The sequence below is a fragment of the Protopterus annectens genome, chromosome 4.part1 (genome assembly GCF_019279795.1).
Source record: "Protopterus annectens isolate FY-2018-M chromosome 4.part1, PAN1.0, whole genome shotgun sequence".
Classification (NCBI taxonomy): Eukaryota; Metazoa; Chordata; order Ceratodontiformes; family Protopteridae; genus Protopterus; species Protopterus annectens.
In genome coordinates this window covers 998,027,493-998,044,908 of record NC_056734.1, presented here as the reverse complement: position 1 = coordinate 998,044,908, position 17,416 = coordinate 998,027,493, and the positions used below count along the sequence as shown (strand labels likewise).

Below are 17,416 nucleotides of genomic sequence, written 5' to 3'. Positions count from 1 at the left end.
CTCAAAGTAAGCACTCTATTTTCCTTCTAAAACCCAGCAGTAGCTAGGATAAGTGTCTTATAAGTAAGCACTAATAAACTAAAGCACTACACCCTCTTATACTCCCTTTAAGTACTTGGCTCCCTATTGGTCCTTTTTTGATCAAGTCAAAAAGTAATTTCTTATACTATTCTGGCATGTCCAAAAGTCAGTTTCAGGTTTACTCTCCAGTCCAGCTGGTGAATATGGGAATCTTGAGGCAATGTTACAACTGCCTTATGTACACAGACCACCCTCTCCTCTTCCCAACAAGCTCAAATATATGTGAGAGATGCAACTATATAGCCAAACTGGATGCTGAGCTCTCTCAACATAGTACTGGCATGGTCAGTCTGGAGGAGAAGGTAATCACACACACCACAAATCCAGTCTCACATAGACCTATCGCAACAGCAAACCAAACACATAAACACACAAAAACATACTCGGAGGCTCTAAATAAAAATCTGCCCAAGCAACAGAGACTTCCAAAGCAGACATCCAAGCAACCGCTACCCCACAACATTACCCGCGTATCACATAGTTCACAAAGTCAGTGTGCCACACAGTCACAGCCCTTAAGGCTAAACAACACACCTAATACACTTGTAATAGGTGACTCTGTCATCAGACACACTGACGTCCCTCTCACCAGGCTGAACAAGGAGAAGGTCACTGTAAGCTGCCTGTCGGGTGCCAGGATCCGCCCCATAACACAAGTACTCAGGTCACTCCAAAGCAAGTACAAATATGACTCCGTCATTGTCCATGTTGGTGTGAATGACCTGAGACGTACCTCCCTAGATTACATGAAAAGAGACATAGAGGAGCTCTCTAATCATGTGGCCCAGGCCGGTATGACCCTGACCTTGAGTAGCATCTTACCCTCACCAAGAATGATACCACAGTATAAAGACAAAATGATGAATTTCAACAATTGGCTAAAGTATTGGTGTCACTCAAAGGGGATCCAGTGTCTGTCAGCCTGGGATGACATGCTTGACAAGCCACGTTGCTTCACTAGGGACGGTTTGCACCTGTCACCCCTGGGTTTTCGAATACTGGCCAAGGCTCTTGCCACCCCCATAGTGCCTTTTTTAGGCATGGCTCAAAAGACAAACCCACCTCCTTAGACAACACAAGGAAAAAGAAACTAAGGGTAATGCTGCTCAATGCCAGAATTCTAAACCTCAAGATGCATGCACTCGAGGCTCTCCTCAGTATGGAGAATATCGATATCTGTGCAGTAACAGAAACCTGGTTTAAGGCTCCTGAGAGCAACCTAGCACTACCAGGCTATACCTCATACCATGCTTTTCGGCCCCAAAACTCGGACCGAACCACAAGAGGAGGGGGAGTATCCATATTCATCAAAGATACCCATACCTCCAGGCTAGTGGCACTGCATGAAGCATCTGAGACCATCCATGTGCAACTAACAGTGGGCAAAACTGCCTTCCAGTTTGTAGCCTGCTACAGACCACCCTCCCAAACTCAGGAACCCCACTTGGCTTTCCTGAAGACACTGGAGAATATGAAGGTCTCTCCAAACACCATTATATTGGGTGACTTTAACTACCCAGACTTAGACTGGGAGCACTACTCAAGCCCCAACACCCTAGCCCAATGGTTCCCAGAATTTATAAACTCAAATGCTATGGAACAACTGGTCACCACTCCCACAAGAGGGAAAAACATATTGGACCTGATTATCACCAACATGGGGACTCTATGTTCCATACCAGAGGTATACCCCTCATTGGTAAGATCTGACCATAAATTAATCACTGTGGACATCCATGTCCTGTCCCCACCCCCAGCAAAGGAAACCACGGTCAAAAACATCTCAAAAGCAAACTTCCCACTTCTCAAAACCGAGGTGGAATCCTTCAAAGCCCCAGGGCCAGTGGAAAATACAGCCCAAACTGCAGAATCCTTTACAAATGCATTCTATGGATACCTACAGGAATGCATGGATCGTGCTATCCCAAATAAAACCAAGACACACTCCTCCAAGGGCAGGAGACCTGTCTGGTGGACTCCAGCCATAAATAAGCTGTACAACAGAAGGAGGAAGCTACTACATGATAGAGCAAAATCCCTGAAAGGGAAGGCAACTCTGATCAGTACTAGCAAGAAACTACGATCCCTCATAAAATCATCTAAGGCTAGCTTTGAAAGAAAAATTGCACAAGATGCTAAAGATAATCACAAGGCCTTCTTTAGTTATGTCAGAAACCTGGGTGGAAACTCCCAGATATGCTCTGAGTTAGTGCAAAATGACAAAAAATACACTGAACCCACAGACATTGCCAACATCCTGGCAGACAAGTTCAGTGCAAACTCCCCCTTCCCCCCCAAATGAGCAAATGACTATCCCAACAGAGTGTAGCCTCCCTGACATCACAGATGCACAGGTGAGAGCTGCCCTCTCCAAAGCAAAAAACACAGCATCAATGGGACCGGATGGTGTCCCGGGCTGTGTTTTACATGAGCTCCAAGAAGAACTGAATCCTCACTTAAAATCACTATTCAGTCTCAGCCTTACAACAGGATATGTACCCAAAGAATGGCATACAGCAACAGTGGTCCCACTCCATAAAGGTGGTGCCACAACAGACCCCGGAAACTATCGCCCTATAAGCCTAACTAGCCTGGTCTGCAAAGCTATGGAGCGTATCATCATGGAACTCATAAACAAAGACATTGGGAACCTCCAAACACTGGATCCTACCCAATTCGGCTTTCTTAAGGGCAGATCTTGCCTCTTGAACCTGGTCGATTTCTTTGAAACAGTCACCAAGGCCATAGACGAAGGGAAGGTAGTCCACACAGCCTACCTTGACCTTGCAAAAGCCTACGACACAATACCCCACTCGGGCATCATAAATAAGCTCACCAACTTAAATATCAACCCCTATGTCACAAGATGGGTTGCAAACTGGCTTAGGGATAGAACCCACATGGTCAGAATTGCAGGTGCCATGTCAGACTCTAAACCAGTTACAAGTGGCGTCCCACAAGGCTCAGTCCTGGGACCTCTCTTGTTCGGTATATATTTATCTGAGGTACAGGCTAACACAGGAGGACTATGGCTGACAAAGTTTGCAGATGACTGCAAATTGGGGGCCATAATCGACTCACCGGCTGACACAAGCATTCTCCAAGAAGGTCTCACAGAGATGGATAACTGGTGCCAGAGCCATGGCCTAAAGCTAAATGCCAAAAAGTGCATAGTCATCCCCTTTGGGAAAAACAAAGTGCCCACAAATTACCAGGTAGGTGGTAATCCATTAAGTACAGAAGAAGTAATTAGGGATTTGGGGACCCAAGTAGATTGCAATCTCTCCTTTGACAATCACATTGCCAAAGTGGTTAGAAAGACATTCTATATAGCCCACCTTATCACAAAGGGGTTCACATCTAGATCAAGAGAGGTCATTGTGCCCCTCTACTCATCACTCATCAGGCCCATAATTGAATACAATGCCCCATTTGGGATGTACCTTACCCGACACCTGCTACAACTAGAAAGACCCCAAAAGTACCTCACCAAGAAGATCAAGGGACTCAAACAGATGCCCTACGCAGTTAGGCTAAAGAAACTCCAGCTCTACTCAGTTGCTTACCGCCTACTCAGAGGTGACCTGTGCCTGACGTATAAAGCCATGTCCAACCCTGAATTAATGGACATGCTCCACCTCAAGAAATCCAAATCCATCAGAGCTACACGCTTCAGTGACTTAAACCTCAGCACAGAAATAAATAGAACATGCTGGAGGGACAGATTCATATCCCAGAGGCTCCCCTCACTCTGGAACAAAATCCCAATCCATGTTAGACAGAGCCTCTCAATGACCCTCTTCAAGAAGAATCTTGACGTTTGGATGGGAGATCATAAATTTACCCCGGGATCTCTTCTGTGTCACTGCTAGACAGAGGCACAGTAAACTAACCTTAATTGGGCTATCTTCTGTGACCTACTATACAGAGGCACAGTCAACTAATCTAAAAAGGGTGGTGAAAGCCAAACTCACTCTGGCTAGGCTTGTAAATGCCCTAGGGCAGATAACCTAGTATCAACCTATGAACCTACGTATGGCAGTATTGGCAGCTCACTTGAGACTGCAAGGATTCTGGGTGTTTCCATATCTAGACTGGATCATTACCGTCCCAACCAGGCATCAAGTAATGGAGACAAGAGATCAGGTTCTCCAGACATGCTCTCATCTGCATATAACCATAAACTATGAAAAGTCTAATTTGGAACCTACTCAAAACTTGGAATTTATATGAGCACTGTTCAACACAAAGTCACTGATAGAATCAATTCCTCCTCTAGGAGTTCAGACCTTAAGGACACAGGTCAGGAAAATGATCTGCAGGTCCAAGATTTCAGCCTCGCTTGGTCCTTCAGGCTCTAGGATCAATGGCAGCAGCAATAACTCTATACCTCTAGCTAGATTTTACATAAGGGTTCTACAGTGGATGCTAGCCATGCCGTGGTCAATACTTTATCAGCCTATGTTGACCCTGATATGTATTATTCAGATTTGCAAGAGAGTTCTCAGGTGATGGATTCAATCAGAGCAGGTTCTACAAGGCCGTACATTCATTCCTCCTCAGCCCAAGCCATAGTGACCACGAACACTTCCCAGTTAGGGTGAGGGAGGCATTACCTGGGGAAAACATTCCAAGGCACTTGGTTCCCCAAAGAAGCCAATTTGCATGTCAGTGTACTAGAGATAAGAACAGTTGCAGGCCTTTCAAGTAGCTTTCCCCTTGGAGATGATAGCAATTGAAACAGACAACATGCCAGTAGTTTGGTACATTAAAAAAACAAGGAGAAGCCAGATCTTAATCCTTGTGTTGAAAAGCACTCAAAGTGTGGCAATGGGCAATCTAATCCAACCATTTTCTCAAAGCAGTGCACATTATGGGGAAGTCCAGTGTGATAACAGACAAGCTGAGCAGGTACATTCTTCTACCTTATGAATGGTCTTGCAACAAGAATGTGATAGATATGATTTTTCATCAGTGGGGCCAGCCTTGCTGCAATCTTTTCACTTCCCCCCTAAACAACAAATGTAGCCACTACTTTGCTCTGATCAGGGATGCTGTACTTCATGATTGCCCCCCCCCCCCAGCCTACTTTATGCCTATCCACCAATCCCAGTGATTTCCAAATTCCTCCAGAAGACTGCCATGTTGAAGAGCAAAGTTATCTTCATTACACCTTTTTGGCATCAACAGATTTGGTTCCACTTCCTTTGGCCTCACTTATTCCACCAACTGAGGATTCTGGATTTGATTCTAGACCTCCTGCTTCATCTGACAGGCATGATCCATTCAGACATACTGAACCTCAGGCTGACTGCCTGGCTTCTCCAATTCCATTAATAGTCATGCAACCTATGCTGTCTTCTCCAGTCTTTCAGATACTTTTATCATCCCACAAACCATCTACTCGTACATTCTACTTCAGTAAATAGAGAAGATTTGATTACTGGGCCCATCCAAATAATGTTGATCTCTTTTCAGCTTCTTTGCATAGTATCCTTGAATTTTTAGCCATAGATTTTAAAGAAGGAGCTAGCTCCTCCACAGTAAAAGTCCAGTTGGTACCGATATCAAATTTTCACATAGGAATTGAAGGTGCTTCTGTTTTTTGCAAGGTACTCTTCTTCTGAAGCCTCCTTTTAGAGACCCAACTCCCCCATGGGACCTCAGTTTGGTACTACAGCAACTTACTCAACCCCTCTTTGAACCCGCAGCAAAATGTGACCTTAAATATCTTTCTTGGAAAACTATTTTTCTAGTAGCCATTACTTCTGCTAGAAGAATTTCAGAGATTCAGGCCTCGTCTTCAAAACCTCCTTACTTGGTCTTTCACAAAGACAGGGTCACTTTACGAAGTAATGCTTCATTTTTCCCTAAAGTGCTTTCAGAGGCTAATATTATTTAATCTATTAATCTGTCCCAGTTTTCCTATTTGTCTCACACTGACTATCCCTCAACCCACTAGTCTGGGGTCAGACGGTTTCAAATAGATGGGTGTTTAAGGTGATTGAAAAATAATTCACTTTTACAGTAGGTGGACTCTCTTCTTCATTTCAGGGTAATCCACCAGCATTGAAGTAACTAAACAGATCTGTTTCAGCTAGTGCTACAACATATGTCTGAAGCAGGAGTCATAGAACCAGTACCTGCAAATCACATGGGCAGAGGTTTTTATTCCAGGATATTTTTGGCACCAAAGAATAGCACACTTAAAAACCTGTGTTGGATCTGTTGTTTCTTAACCTTTATGTGAAAGTTCCAAAATTCAAGATGTTGACCCTACAATTAGTGCTTGCACTGCTTCCAGACCATTGCCTTATGGTAACACTAGACCTCAGAGATGCTTGCCATCCTATATCCATTGTTAGTTACAAAAAAGGTTTTCTATATCTAGGTGACAACATCAGCCATTTGCATTACGTTCTGGGCTCTCCACTTCACTTTGAGTGTTCACAATGTGTTTAGCCCCAGTAGTGACTCACTGCAGATTGCAGGGCATCCACATTTTTCTTTATTTAGAAGATGACTTCTTATTTGTGCAGAGTGTTCTCCCATGTATTTGGAGTCCTTAATGTAGAGGTCCAACCTTCTGTCATATCTGAGTTTTCACTTGAACCTACAAAGTCTTGTCTCGCACAATCTCACAAAATTGTCTTTTGGGGTGTCTGATAGACACATTCAAGCAAAAGGCCTTTCTTCTAAAAGCAAAGCTAATTAGCTTACCAGCAAAATTTTTCAGGATTCTAGGCCTCATGGCAGCCATGATTATCATGATGCCACTTGCCACATTACACATGAGAAAAATTCAATGTTACTTAAATAATCTTGGACATAGAACGTACACTCCCTTGACTTTCAGATTCCCATGCTGGGATTTGTAATGTGAGAAGCGCAGTGGTGGAGGGATCAATTGGCTCTCAATCCTGGACTCTCTCTCTTGTAATCCCAGTTCAGTCTGTCCAGACAGACTCTTTAGATTATACTTAGGGTGCAGTTTCCAATGGAAACTTGGGAGAGCAAGGTCTGTGGAACTCTTGACAGGCCAAATTACATAAACATCAAGGAAATGCTAGCAATGATTCATGCTTTGAAAACTCTACACCATCCATAGTCTCTGGGCCCTTTACAGGTGGTTACAGACAGCACCTCAGAGAATTGGTATCACAACAAAAAAGGAGGTACCGTGTCATACCCTCTTAGCCAGTTAACGATGATGGCATGGGAGCTGGCTCTTCAGCATTCTCTGACTCATCAGGTCTCCTGCATGTCATCAGAGTAAAATATTGTTTTAGACAGACTCAGCAGATCCTGGACAGACCCTCATAAGTGAAAAGTCAATGTAGTCATGTTCCAGGAAGTGATCGTTACAAAACAGACAAATAGAAACATTCTGTTTGAGACATCTTTGCAGCCAAGCATTGTGAAAAGATGCTGTCTGATTCCCTTGGTTAGGAATGTTTCTATATGCTTTTTCACTCTTTTCAATGATTTCCAAGGTACTTCTAAAAGATTCACAAAAGAATTACCAAAAATCATTGTGGTGACTTATTTTGGCCCAGGCAAAATTTGGCTCTCCCTTCTTATGGAATTGTCAAAGGGCAATTGCCACAAGCTTCCTCACAGACTGGATCTATTTGCATAGCACAAATGTAGTTTGATACATCAGTGAACTACAACTGATGGTCTGGATGATTTACTTTTTAATACCTTTTTGGCACCTTTTTCTCAAGGATGTGCAGCAGATATTAAAGAAAACCTACTACTAGAAATTCTTATGTTAGCATATGGAAGAGATTTTCTAGTTGGTGCCTTGCCAGTCACAGTGGGCCTGAAAGGGAAGTAGCACCTCTGGTTCTCAAATTTTTGCATGAGCTACTTAAAGATGGCTTGTCATATACTTTCCGCAAGGTGCAACTTGCAGCCATCTTTGTTTGTCTGCTTATGGGTCCCCCTCTTTCTTTTATGTGTTTGTGATCCAACAGTTTATGAAAGGAGTGTTATATATGAGACACCCTCACAAGCAAATTCCTCCTCCTTGGGATTTCAATTTTGTTCCAGTAAAATTTGGAAGGGATGAACTCCAGAAGTAACAATTCGCTGTTCATACCTTCCTGGCAGCTAGGACCATTCTCCAGGGGCTCCTGAATTATTAACCTTTCTTCTCCCAGGTAGGGGTAAACTTTGCAATTCTACCCATAGTCTACTGCAGTAGTGAGAATGAAAAACTTAGTACAGTTGAATAAGTCTTACTTATCCATAATAGTAGATGCTTGAATTTTTTACTGCTGTAGTAGCTGTACCCATCCACCATTCCCCCTTTGTAGATAGCTGAGATGGGACACAACCTCCTTTGTCATGGTTGTTATTTGGATGATTTTTATATGATTGATTGATGGTTGTTGGCACAGGTTGAATCTACTGTTCTTTCTCGCAGCAATAAAATCCTGAAGGTTTACCCCAGTCTGGCTGCTGATATATTTCCCTTTAAAAAGGGTGCAACCTATCATCGGCCAGAGAGAGTGAGTCAGATGGAGGGGAGTTAGGCAGGTTCAGGCACCTAGATGGTGTGGCACCCCCCCCCCCCCGTGAGACACATGGCTGGATGACAGTTTAGCTGCAGTGTTTTGTATTTCTGTATTGCCTTTCTATATTTTGAATACTGTAGTTTGTTTTCTTTATCTTGCATTCTGTTCTAACAGCATATTAAAACTTCAAAGAGAAAAGATCATCTCTACTTGACTCCCATCCTACCTTCACCAAGAATGATGCCCACAATACAGATAAGAGATGATCAGCTTTACAAGACAGAAACCTGGTTCAAGGCTCTGAGAGAGCACCCCAGCACTATCAGGTTTTACCTCTTACAGGCCACCCTCACAAACTCAGGAACCTCACATGGCCTTCCTGAAAACATAGAGGATAAATGTGTCACCAAACACCATCTCATTGAAAAACTCATCAGCAAATGTTAACCCCCTACATCACAGATGGGTTTTAAAACTGGCTGGTATTAGAACCCACAGGGTCAGAGTTGCTGAAAAGCCATGTCAGACTCCAAATAGGTGGCAATCCACTGAGCACAGAAGAATTTTTCAGGGACCTGGGGACCCAGGTTGATAGTAGTCTGTCATCGACACCCCCATGTAAAAAGCAGTTAGGAAGACCTTCACCACACCTACCACCTTATCATGAAGGGATTCTCAAGGGAGGTCATAGTCTCTATACTCATCCTACACACATCACCAATTGAGTGTCAAACCCAGATTTGATTAGTTCCCCATACTAAAGGGGTGGCGTAAGCCACAAAACTATGGGCTAGGCTTGTAAATGCCCTCGGGCAGATAGCCTAGTATGAACCTATGAACCTATGAACCTATGCCTGTGGACAATTCCCTGTAAGCATAGTAGATCCCCCTGCACCATGTGCTTAGGTGGCAGACACAAACCCTCACAGTGTGACAGTCTGCACCCCACCAGAAACTGACAGGTATAACTGTCCGCAGTACAGGTGGGTGCAACTGGATGCTAGGGGGGCAAAAAGGTGGTACTGTGAAACCAGTGTACTTTGGCCATGCCTTTATTAAGCCAGCATGTGAAGTGATGTGTGTAATGCTTGGTGTGTACTATATGCAAATACAGTCAAAACTTGTAAAAATGTGCCACATCACGTAAGAAATCCTGCACATTGCTGTAGTCACACTTATGTTGCAGGATGTGTTTTGGGCAATGCTGCCTTACAACAATAGCTTTTCTACATGGAGTCACTGGCATCACCCTCAAAAGTGATTGCCTTCGGTTATCTGTCAGGTTTTGTTCCTGTTGCAGAATAGACAGAAGGTCAGGAAGCTGTACTGTAGGGCATCCAACTAACCCCTTCAGTCGACAGTGTCATGCTTCCACCTGGTTATTGGTTTATGGAAAATCCATGTCAGAGACATTACACAAATTCCAGAATTTCAAGGGGTATGATGATGGCAGTCATGGTGCTGAACAGTGTGAGGCATATTTTCTTGGTCAGCCACGCACATAATGATGGTCCAGAAATGTCACTATGGGCTTAGCACAGTCTGGTAGTGTAGTCACAATCTCCAGAAATGCTGGGACAATATCATCTACTGGTAGGAATGCCAATGCAATCAGTTTGCAGATGGCTATTGAGAATGCAGTGCCCGTACCAAACAAGGCCACAAGATGACAATGCTGGATTTGCCACCAAATGTTCTAGGCAAAATGGAAGAGGCCACCCTTCAAAATACTCTTGGGGAATGCCTTATGCCTAGCATGGATCGCTGTCTTCTCAAAATCAGTCATGATGTAGCATGGATGAAAGGTGCATCCTAGATCTGCAGCCATTCCCTTAAGCATATCCCACAAATTGTTGTATGCTGACTGTTTTCTGTGTCATTAGGTAGTACATCAGGGGAATAATCCTGGTTGTGGTGGGGGTACCAAGGGCACAGCACATGAATGTCGCTTAGGTATAGGCCACTATGTCACTGTGTGAACTGTGAAGTACACCACCTTGTGGTGTAGAGGTCCTAACAAGTTCTCTCTGCCACAATGGGCACTTTGTAGCTCTGTGCACTCCACTCTGCTGTTTCAATATCCCCTGCTAGGTATGCTGTATTTCCAAATCAAACAGCTCTAGAACAGTCAGCGATATGCAGACCAATAGGTGTTTGACCTGCATGACTACACTACTGACACTGCATTTACTGCACAGTGCCCCTTTAACACCCTGCTGTCTGTCTTGACCAATCAGAATATGGTGCCCAATCTCATTTTCAGATACAGAAAGTACTTAGGGATGTTTCCCTGTATAGCACCCTTTCTTGCCTACCTGCCTGTACATATGTGTTTACCCTATCTGCAACTGCCATAGGATGGGTTTGTCTAACCCCTACAATGACACACGTGCTGCTCCACTACTCTACAGTCTGCCGTGGTAGGTGAGGTGGGTTTATACTACTGTGTGCGCCATATGTACTATGCTTCTCCTATTTTGCAGTTATAGTTTACATAGTGGTTGCTACTGTACTGTTAGGTAGACAGTAATGGCCATGGTTGTCTTCTGCCTTGTAGAAAGTGTTGTGTCCTGACATCCTGACATGTTAGAGGGGTCTGTTGTCACTAACCCCGACAAGTAGTCTAGTATGTACCAACTATCCAGCTTGTAAAGTAGTATGGGGAATACATTCCCAATGAACGATAGGGCTAGACAGTCGTAGCTGGGGTACATTATTTGTAGCCTATCTACTGCCTTGTTTTCTACATTCCTCTTCACCTGATGGCTGTTATACTGTGGAGACAAATGACTGAATGTGATTTATTTATTTATTTCTGTATTTATGCATTTCTTTCTCTGCGTCTTATAGTACAACATGTGTGCACTGTGTCTACAGGTGGGCTATGGCCCAGAAATAAGGACTCATTTTGGCCAGATTGATGTACTATGGTGACAGCATAACAGGTTGTAGGCAGTAGCATGCCGTATCTTATGTGTATGAGGTCTGAAACTCACATGTCTGCTGTTCTTTTCTGACTTCAGTTTTATCATGCTCTGATATTACATTGCAAGTGCACCACATTGTTATGTGTAATGGCCACATTATCTGGGGCAAACCTCTGGATATATTTTACATATCTCTCCAGTTATGTGATAATCTGGGGAGGTTTATGTTTAGGACTTCAACACTTCAGATGTTGCTAGGTTACCAGTCGGTGTATCTGCATGCATGGGCTCATGGCTCTACCAACTGCAGCTACAGCTTAGTAGGATGTCATTACTTGGCGATGTTAATCTTCACTTCTACAGCAGAATTCAGCATTTCTTTTGTATGGGACTGTCGTTTGTGGATTTTGCTGCCTTGTGGACATTGCAGGTATGATTTATTGCTGTGTTACTTGTGTTACTGATTTTCAATGATCACTTGTCTACCATTGCTGTTTCCACTGTCAAGAAACAGCCCCCTAACTTTCGTTAGGGATTTTCATAATGTGCTGGATTTTTGTGCAGTGTTGATTTCCACTGCATTTCTGACTTTAAGCCGCATTGCTCTACAGTCTAGCTGTGCTGCTGCCTTTTGATTTCGGCATTGTAGCTCCCATTGAAATGTCTAGCGATCTACACGCCGGAACCCGAGTTAGGCCTTTTGCAAGCTGGTTTTTGGCAGGACAATACCCCTAGGCTACTGCAGCAGTGAAGAAATTCTGTCATCATCTGTTATGGACAAGTAGGATTTACATGACATTTTTTAACATTTTAGTGCTTTTCAACTTTCTCAGTTTGCATGAAATTTCACACTTTCTTCAAAAATGTGTCTACCAAGCACTTGTACTATACAGTGCATTAAATGTAATATTTGTGGCCAAGGAAATGCCTAGATAGTAAGGTGCTTGTAGTTCTGCCATCTTTTCATCTCACAGGGGCTATAATCCTATTGAGTGTTTGGGATTTCAGACATACCATAAAGAGGCAGTCTAGCTTTGTTGTTACAGTTAGGTGAGCAGGTGAGAGTGGATTGATGTGAATGCAGTATTCTTTCTGGCTAGATGAATGAAGGTGGCAATCGTACCTGTAAAATTACCTGAAGCTAACAAAGACTTAGTGCTTAAAAAGTCAGTTTAATTTTAGGCTGTTGTTATGCTGAAATAAATGAGTTTTTATTATAGTGTCTGAAAAAAGAAGGCTAAGAAAACTTGAGAGTAACTGCAATATAATTAATGAACATATGAACCTATATGACTAGAGATTCTGAAAGTAAGCAGTAATTCTAAGTATTTCTATTTTAAATGAGTGGAAAGAAGATCCTTTAAGAGAGTGCAGGACATCATAATGTTATCTGGGAACACAAAGAATGCACAATATCATTCTGAGCTAGAGCACAATAAAAATTAGACGTAACTATAATATATTTAGCCATATGTTAGTTTGTAGTGTTAATATGATAGATATCCTTCGGTTCACATGTTGCAATATTCTGTACATATGGGGTTTCTCCTCTGGCTACCCGAATGTCCAGCCAGTATACAAAAGATTTCAGTCACTGTATGGTGCATGGGATGTCTGACGTGGCCGGCAGAGCGTTGGGCCATAAAAGTGATGTCTGCATGCACCAGGCCCCAGAACTCAGCTGCTAGTCGAATGTCAGGTGTTCCTGCCTTCCCGGCAGTCGGATTCTGGAGAATTCAGATAAGTATCCTGTTGGGGAACTTTCTTTTCAGTCATTGTTTTCTAATGCTTGTTGATGTCATCCAGAAAGGGCAAGTGCAAGTACGCCTGTCAAATACAACACAAAGACTCCCACGATTTTGCTTGTTTTGTTTGGGTAAATCACATGACTACAAGGCCTGCCCTATCTGCCAGGCTTTTGTTCTCAAAGCTCTATGTAGCCGACTCTACATGCTCAACTTATACTTAGAGAACCAATGTCTTAAACAGCGCTAGGTATGGAGGATTCTTCTGTCTTGCCTGCCAAACCACCAAAGAAGGTCAAGACTGCAAGGCCTGCTACTGTCGCTGTGCTTCCACTGTCCAATGCTCGGCCTGTGGCCGATGTCAGCCTGGTTGAACATTCGGGCTCTGCCACCCCAGATATAGGGGGTACCTCTTTAGAAGCCGCACAGTCTTGCACGGAAGGCACGTCCACTGAGGCTTTACAGGCGTCGGTCTCCGACACCGAGGGGGAATGAGGGCTGTTGGCAGGACAGTCGGATCCCTCCATCCCTTTGCAATTGTCCAACCCTAGGCCTTCCTCTATTCAGATGCTTGCTAGGCCATCACTCAAAAAGAAGAAGAGGAAGCATGTATCCCCTGCTACAGAAAGTCTACCAGATTGGCAGGCTTTCTCTCAAAGCCTATTTAATCCTTTCATGGCCCTGCGGCCTACTGCACCTGGGACTTCCACAATCCCTCCTCCAAATCTGAGCCTTAGGCCTCAGGCCTCAGAACTTTCTCAGATGGAAGAGAAAGAGTACTCTGATTCTTCTTCTGAAGAATCTCTCTCCTATACCTCTCGGCTCCCTTCCCCACTTGGATATGGCTCCCCAGAGAAAGAGTCTGTTGATGCAGATTCCCCAGCAGAAGATCTAACCTTTGGGGAAACTATAGCTAAAATAAGGGAACATTTTAAGTGGGAATCATCTGAGATGATTTAGGTACAAAAAAGGTAATATGACCTCATCCAGTTGGACTTCCCAGCCCCGACTGCTGTTCCTCCCATTCTTCTAGCCTTTCTGGATGCTTTTCCAGCAGCATCCTTGAACCCAGACTCCCAACCCCCAGCTCCATGCAGACCTGATAGATTTTATAAAGTCCCTGAGACAACATTTCTAGTAAAATACACAGCTGCAGACCCAGCCACCATTTCTATCTCCACTGACAAGGCTTCAAAACTACTGCCTTCTATTACCCTACTCCCTGCTGACAAGGACATCAAAACCATGGAGTGTTTGGGGAAGAAGATGTACACATATGCAACTCTGGCTTTCAGAGCAATCATTTACCAGACACACGTCTAAATATGCATCTGATGTTGTAAATCTTTGTTCATTCATTACAGATAGGACCTCGGTTCCATCCTAGGAACTGATACGGCCATTTCCCAGCTCGCGCAAGCCAAAAACTCTCAGCTAAGAACCTACCCACAATGTCCCTCTTCTAGATACTCCAGATCTTGTTTGCCACATTCCTAGTCAGACGTGTTAGCCATCTCTCTCAAAGCTAAGTAGTAAAGTGTTGATTTTATGACAGTTTTTTCTTCTAAATTACTACATTTTTAGCCAAGTTAGCCTTTCTCACTGTCGCCTATAACCTAGGCCTATTTTCTACCCTTTTCCTTGGTAATTTAATTTTTTACCCTTTTTGTTACTGTCCCTCTCTCCTGTCTTTGACAGGCCTTCCCTTTTTACTAGTGGTATTCCTTACCATAACATCACTGGTATTTTCTTCCTTATTTTTTCTATAGGATAGCATTGTTTCCTTACCATGTCAGACAAAGCTAAGTTGGGTTTTAAACAGTGTAACAAGTGGGGACATAAGATGCCTAACTCAGATACACATGTCCGTTGTGTCTACTGTTTGGGCGTGGATCATATTAAAGCTGATTGTGACATTTGTGCTAGTTTTAATAATCAAACACTAGCAGAATGTAAGAATAAACTTATTTTAAAAGGTTTACTCAAGACACCTTTCCCAGAGGCTTTATCTGGGTCAGAGGTCTCACCCCCTCCTAAGACTAAAAAATATAAGGAAAAATGGAGTTACTCAGTTCCTATATCTCTGTCAGTTATGGAACCAAGTCGGCTCCATGCTTCACCGGCACCCTCAGTGCAGACCTCTTCGGCATCAGGATCTGTGTCCTCTCCCTCAGTGCCGACCATGGTATTTACTCCTATTTCAATTCCATCCATGGCACCACTGACTTCATTGCCGTCCTTGGTTCCCACATCAGCTCAGATGACTATACATATCTCGACTCCATCCCCGTCCATGATGTCGACAGTTTCCTCAGCTCCATGGGCTCCGATGACTGTACATGCCTTGGTACCATCCCCATTTTCGGTGCCGACGGCTTCTTTGGCTCCATGGGCTCCAATGACTGTACATGCCTTGGCACCATCCCTGGCCATGGTGCCGACAGTTTCTTCTGCTCCATCAGCTCCAAAATTCAAATGCCTCCCAAGGACAAGATATTCTCCAACTTACGACCCTTTCTTGGGGCAGAGGTTTAGCCCCTTTCTAGAAAGACCTGATTCCCCTTCAGCAGCCTCCTTTAGATCCACTAGGAGTTTTTTTGTACTAGACCTAGTGCGGGTTGTGGACCAGCTTCTGGCAGTTAGGGGATTGCCCATTCCAGCTAGACATTCCATCCCTCCTGGCTCGGAATCTTTTACCTCATCTTCCCCTGCTTATCCTCCTCCAGCATCCACCCTGTTCCAGGTACCGATGTCCGCTTTGGTACTTACTGTCTCGGCTCCGACAGCAGTGTCTCCCCTGTCGGCACCAACCACCTTTGCTGCATTGACTACGATCGAGCTGATGCTTTCTCGGAGCAGTGTCTAGACCATCTGTACTTTGGTCCCAAATCCAGCACCTATTTTCTCGCTGGCACCGTCTCTGTCCATGGTTCCAATGGCTTCCAGTTCTCTCAGAACCCCTCAACTGGAAGTGGGCTTGAGTGGACCTGCTGTACAGGTGATTGAAAGGGTCATTCATTCCAAAGGCTCACAGCCAGCACCTAGGACAGTAGTATCAGAAACCTCCCCTAGCATGCACCTCTCCCAACCCGCTATGTTGGGTCCCCGGGCACGGGAGTCACAAGAACCCCCTGTGAAGGGAACCCCTTCTCTGGAGTCCTCCTCAGAAGATCCCACTGGAGAGCCACCCCAGAAGAAACAGTGCAAGAGGAAGCACCTTGACTCCCTGGAGGAATCTGTCTCAGAAGACACTGATTGTGATGAGGGGGAAGGGTCCCCACGTTCTCCCTCAGATGACGTTTCATTCTGAGACTTTCTCAAAATCCTCAAACAGCAGGGGAATGGAAGTCCTGTAACCTTTCTGCTGAGGGATCAGTGTTTCTGCAGGCCTTCCATGCCTGGCCATCTACTTCCTGGGTGACCCCACCAGCAGATGATTTTGTTAAACTAATTGTGCAGCATGCCTGGAAGGCCCCGGACAATGTAGAACCTGTCCTCCGGAGGCCGGACAAAATTTTATCTACACCTGAAGACCAGTCCTACTGGTCCAAGCAGCTGACAGTTGATTCTATGGTTGTGGCGGTGGCCACCAAGAGGGAACTGGCAGAAGATAGTTCCACTGTCCATCCTCCAAACAGGGAGTCCTGGACCATGGACAGACTACGGAAGTGGACCTATGCTTCAGCAACCTTCGCCATTCAGTTGCTGAATTATCTGGCACAATTTACTCGCCACCAAAGAGACCTAATTTCTGAAATGTCTTCCTCTTTGGTAGGGATACTGCCTGATGAACTGCATGACACTGTTGCCTCACAGCTAGCTACCCTAGAATCCATCTCAAACTCCTCGATGTGTTTGATATCTCACACCACCGGGGGGGCAGCTTGAGTTGCCGCATCTGGTGTTGTCATGAGACGTAATGCTTGGATGCGGTTGTGTGACTTCGCAAACCCCTTTAAATCTTCCTTCGTCAATGCACCTGTTGACGAATCTGCACTTTTTGGATCCAAGGTGCAAGACACACTTGCACGTAGTGAGAAAGACGGAAAGACCTTGTCTGCTGTGGGCATGTGCTTTTCCAACCCCCAGAGGTCTTTCTCCAGGAACCAGAAGGGAGGAAAGATATGGTTCAAGAAATTCT

The 17,416-nt window shown here is 44.4% G+C and overlaps 1 protein-coding gene across 3 annotated transcripts in view; it reads left to right on the top strand.

Annotated features, from left to right (window-relative positions):
• The window catches only part of IQCG (IQ motif containing G), a 1,934,505-nt gene that overhangs the window by 402,722 nt on the left and 1,514,367 nt on the right, over window positions 1-17,416 (top strand). The window contains exon 1 of one of the 3 annotated variants that reach the window (XM_044070700.1): window positions 11,841-11,960. The exons of the other annotated variants lie outside the window; for them this stretch is intronic. Coding sequence (XP_043926635.1) covers window positions 11,856-11,960 — 105 coding nt within the window. The 5' untranslated portion in view covers window positions 11,841-11,855. Of the gene's footprint in view, window positions 1-11,840; window positions 11,961-17,416 lie in introns of those variants that run through there. 3 annotated transcript variants of the gene reach the window in all.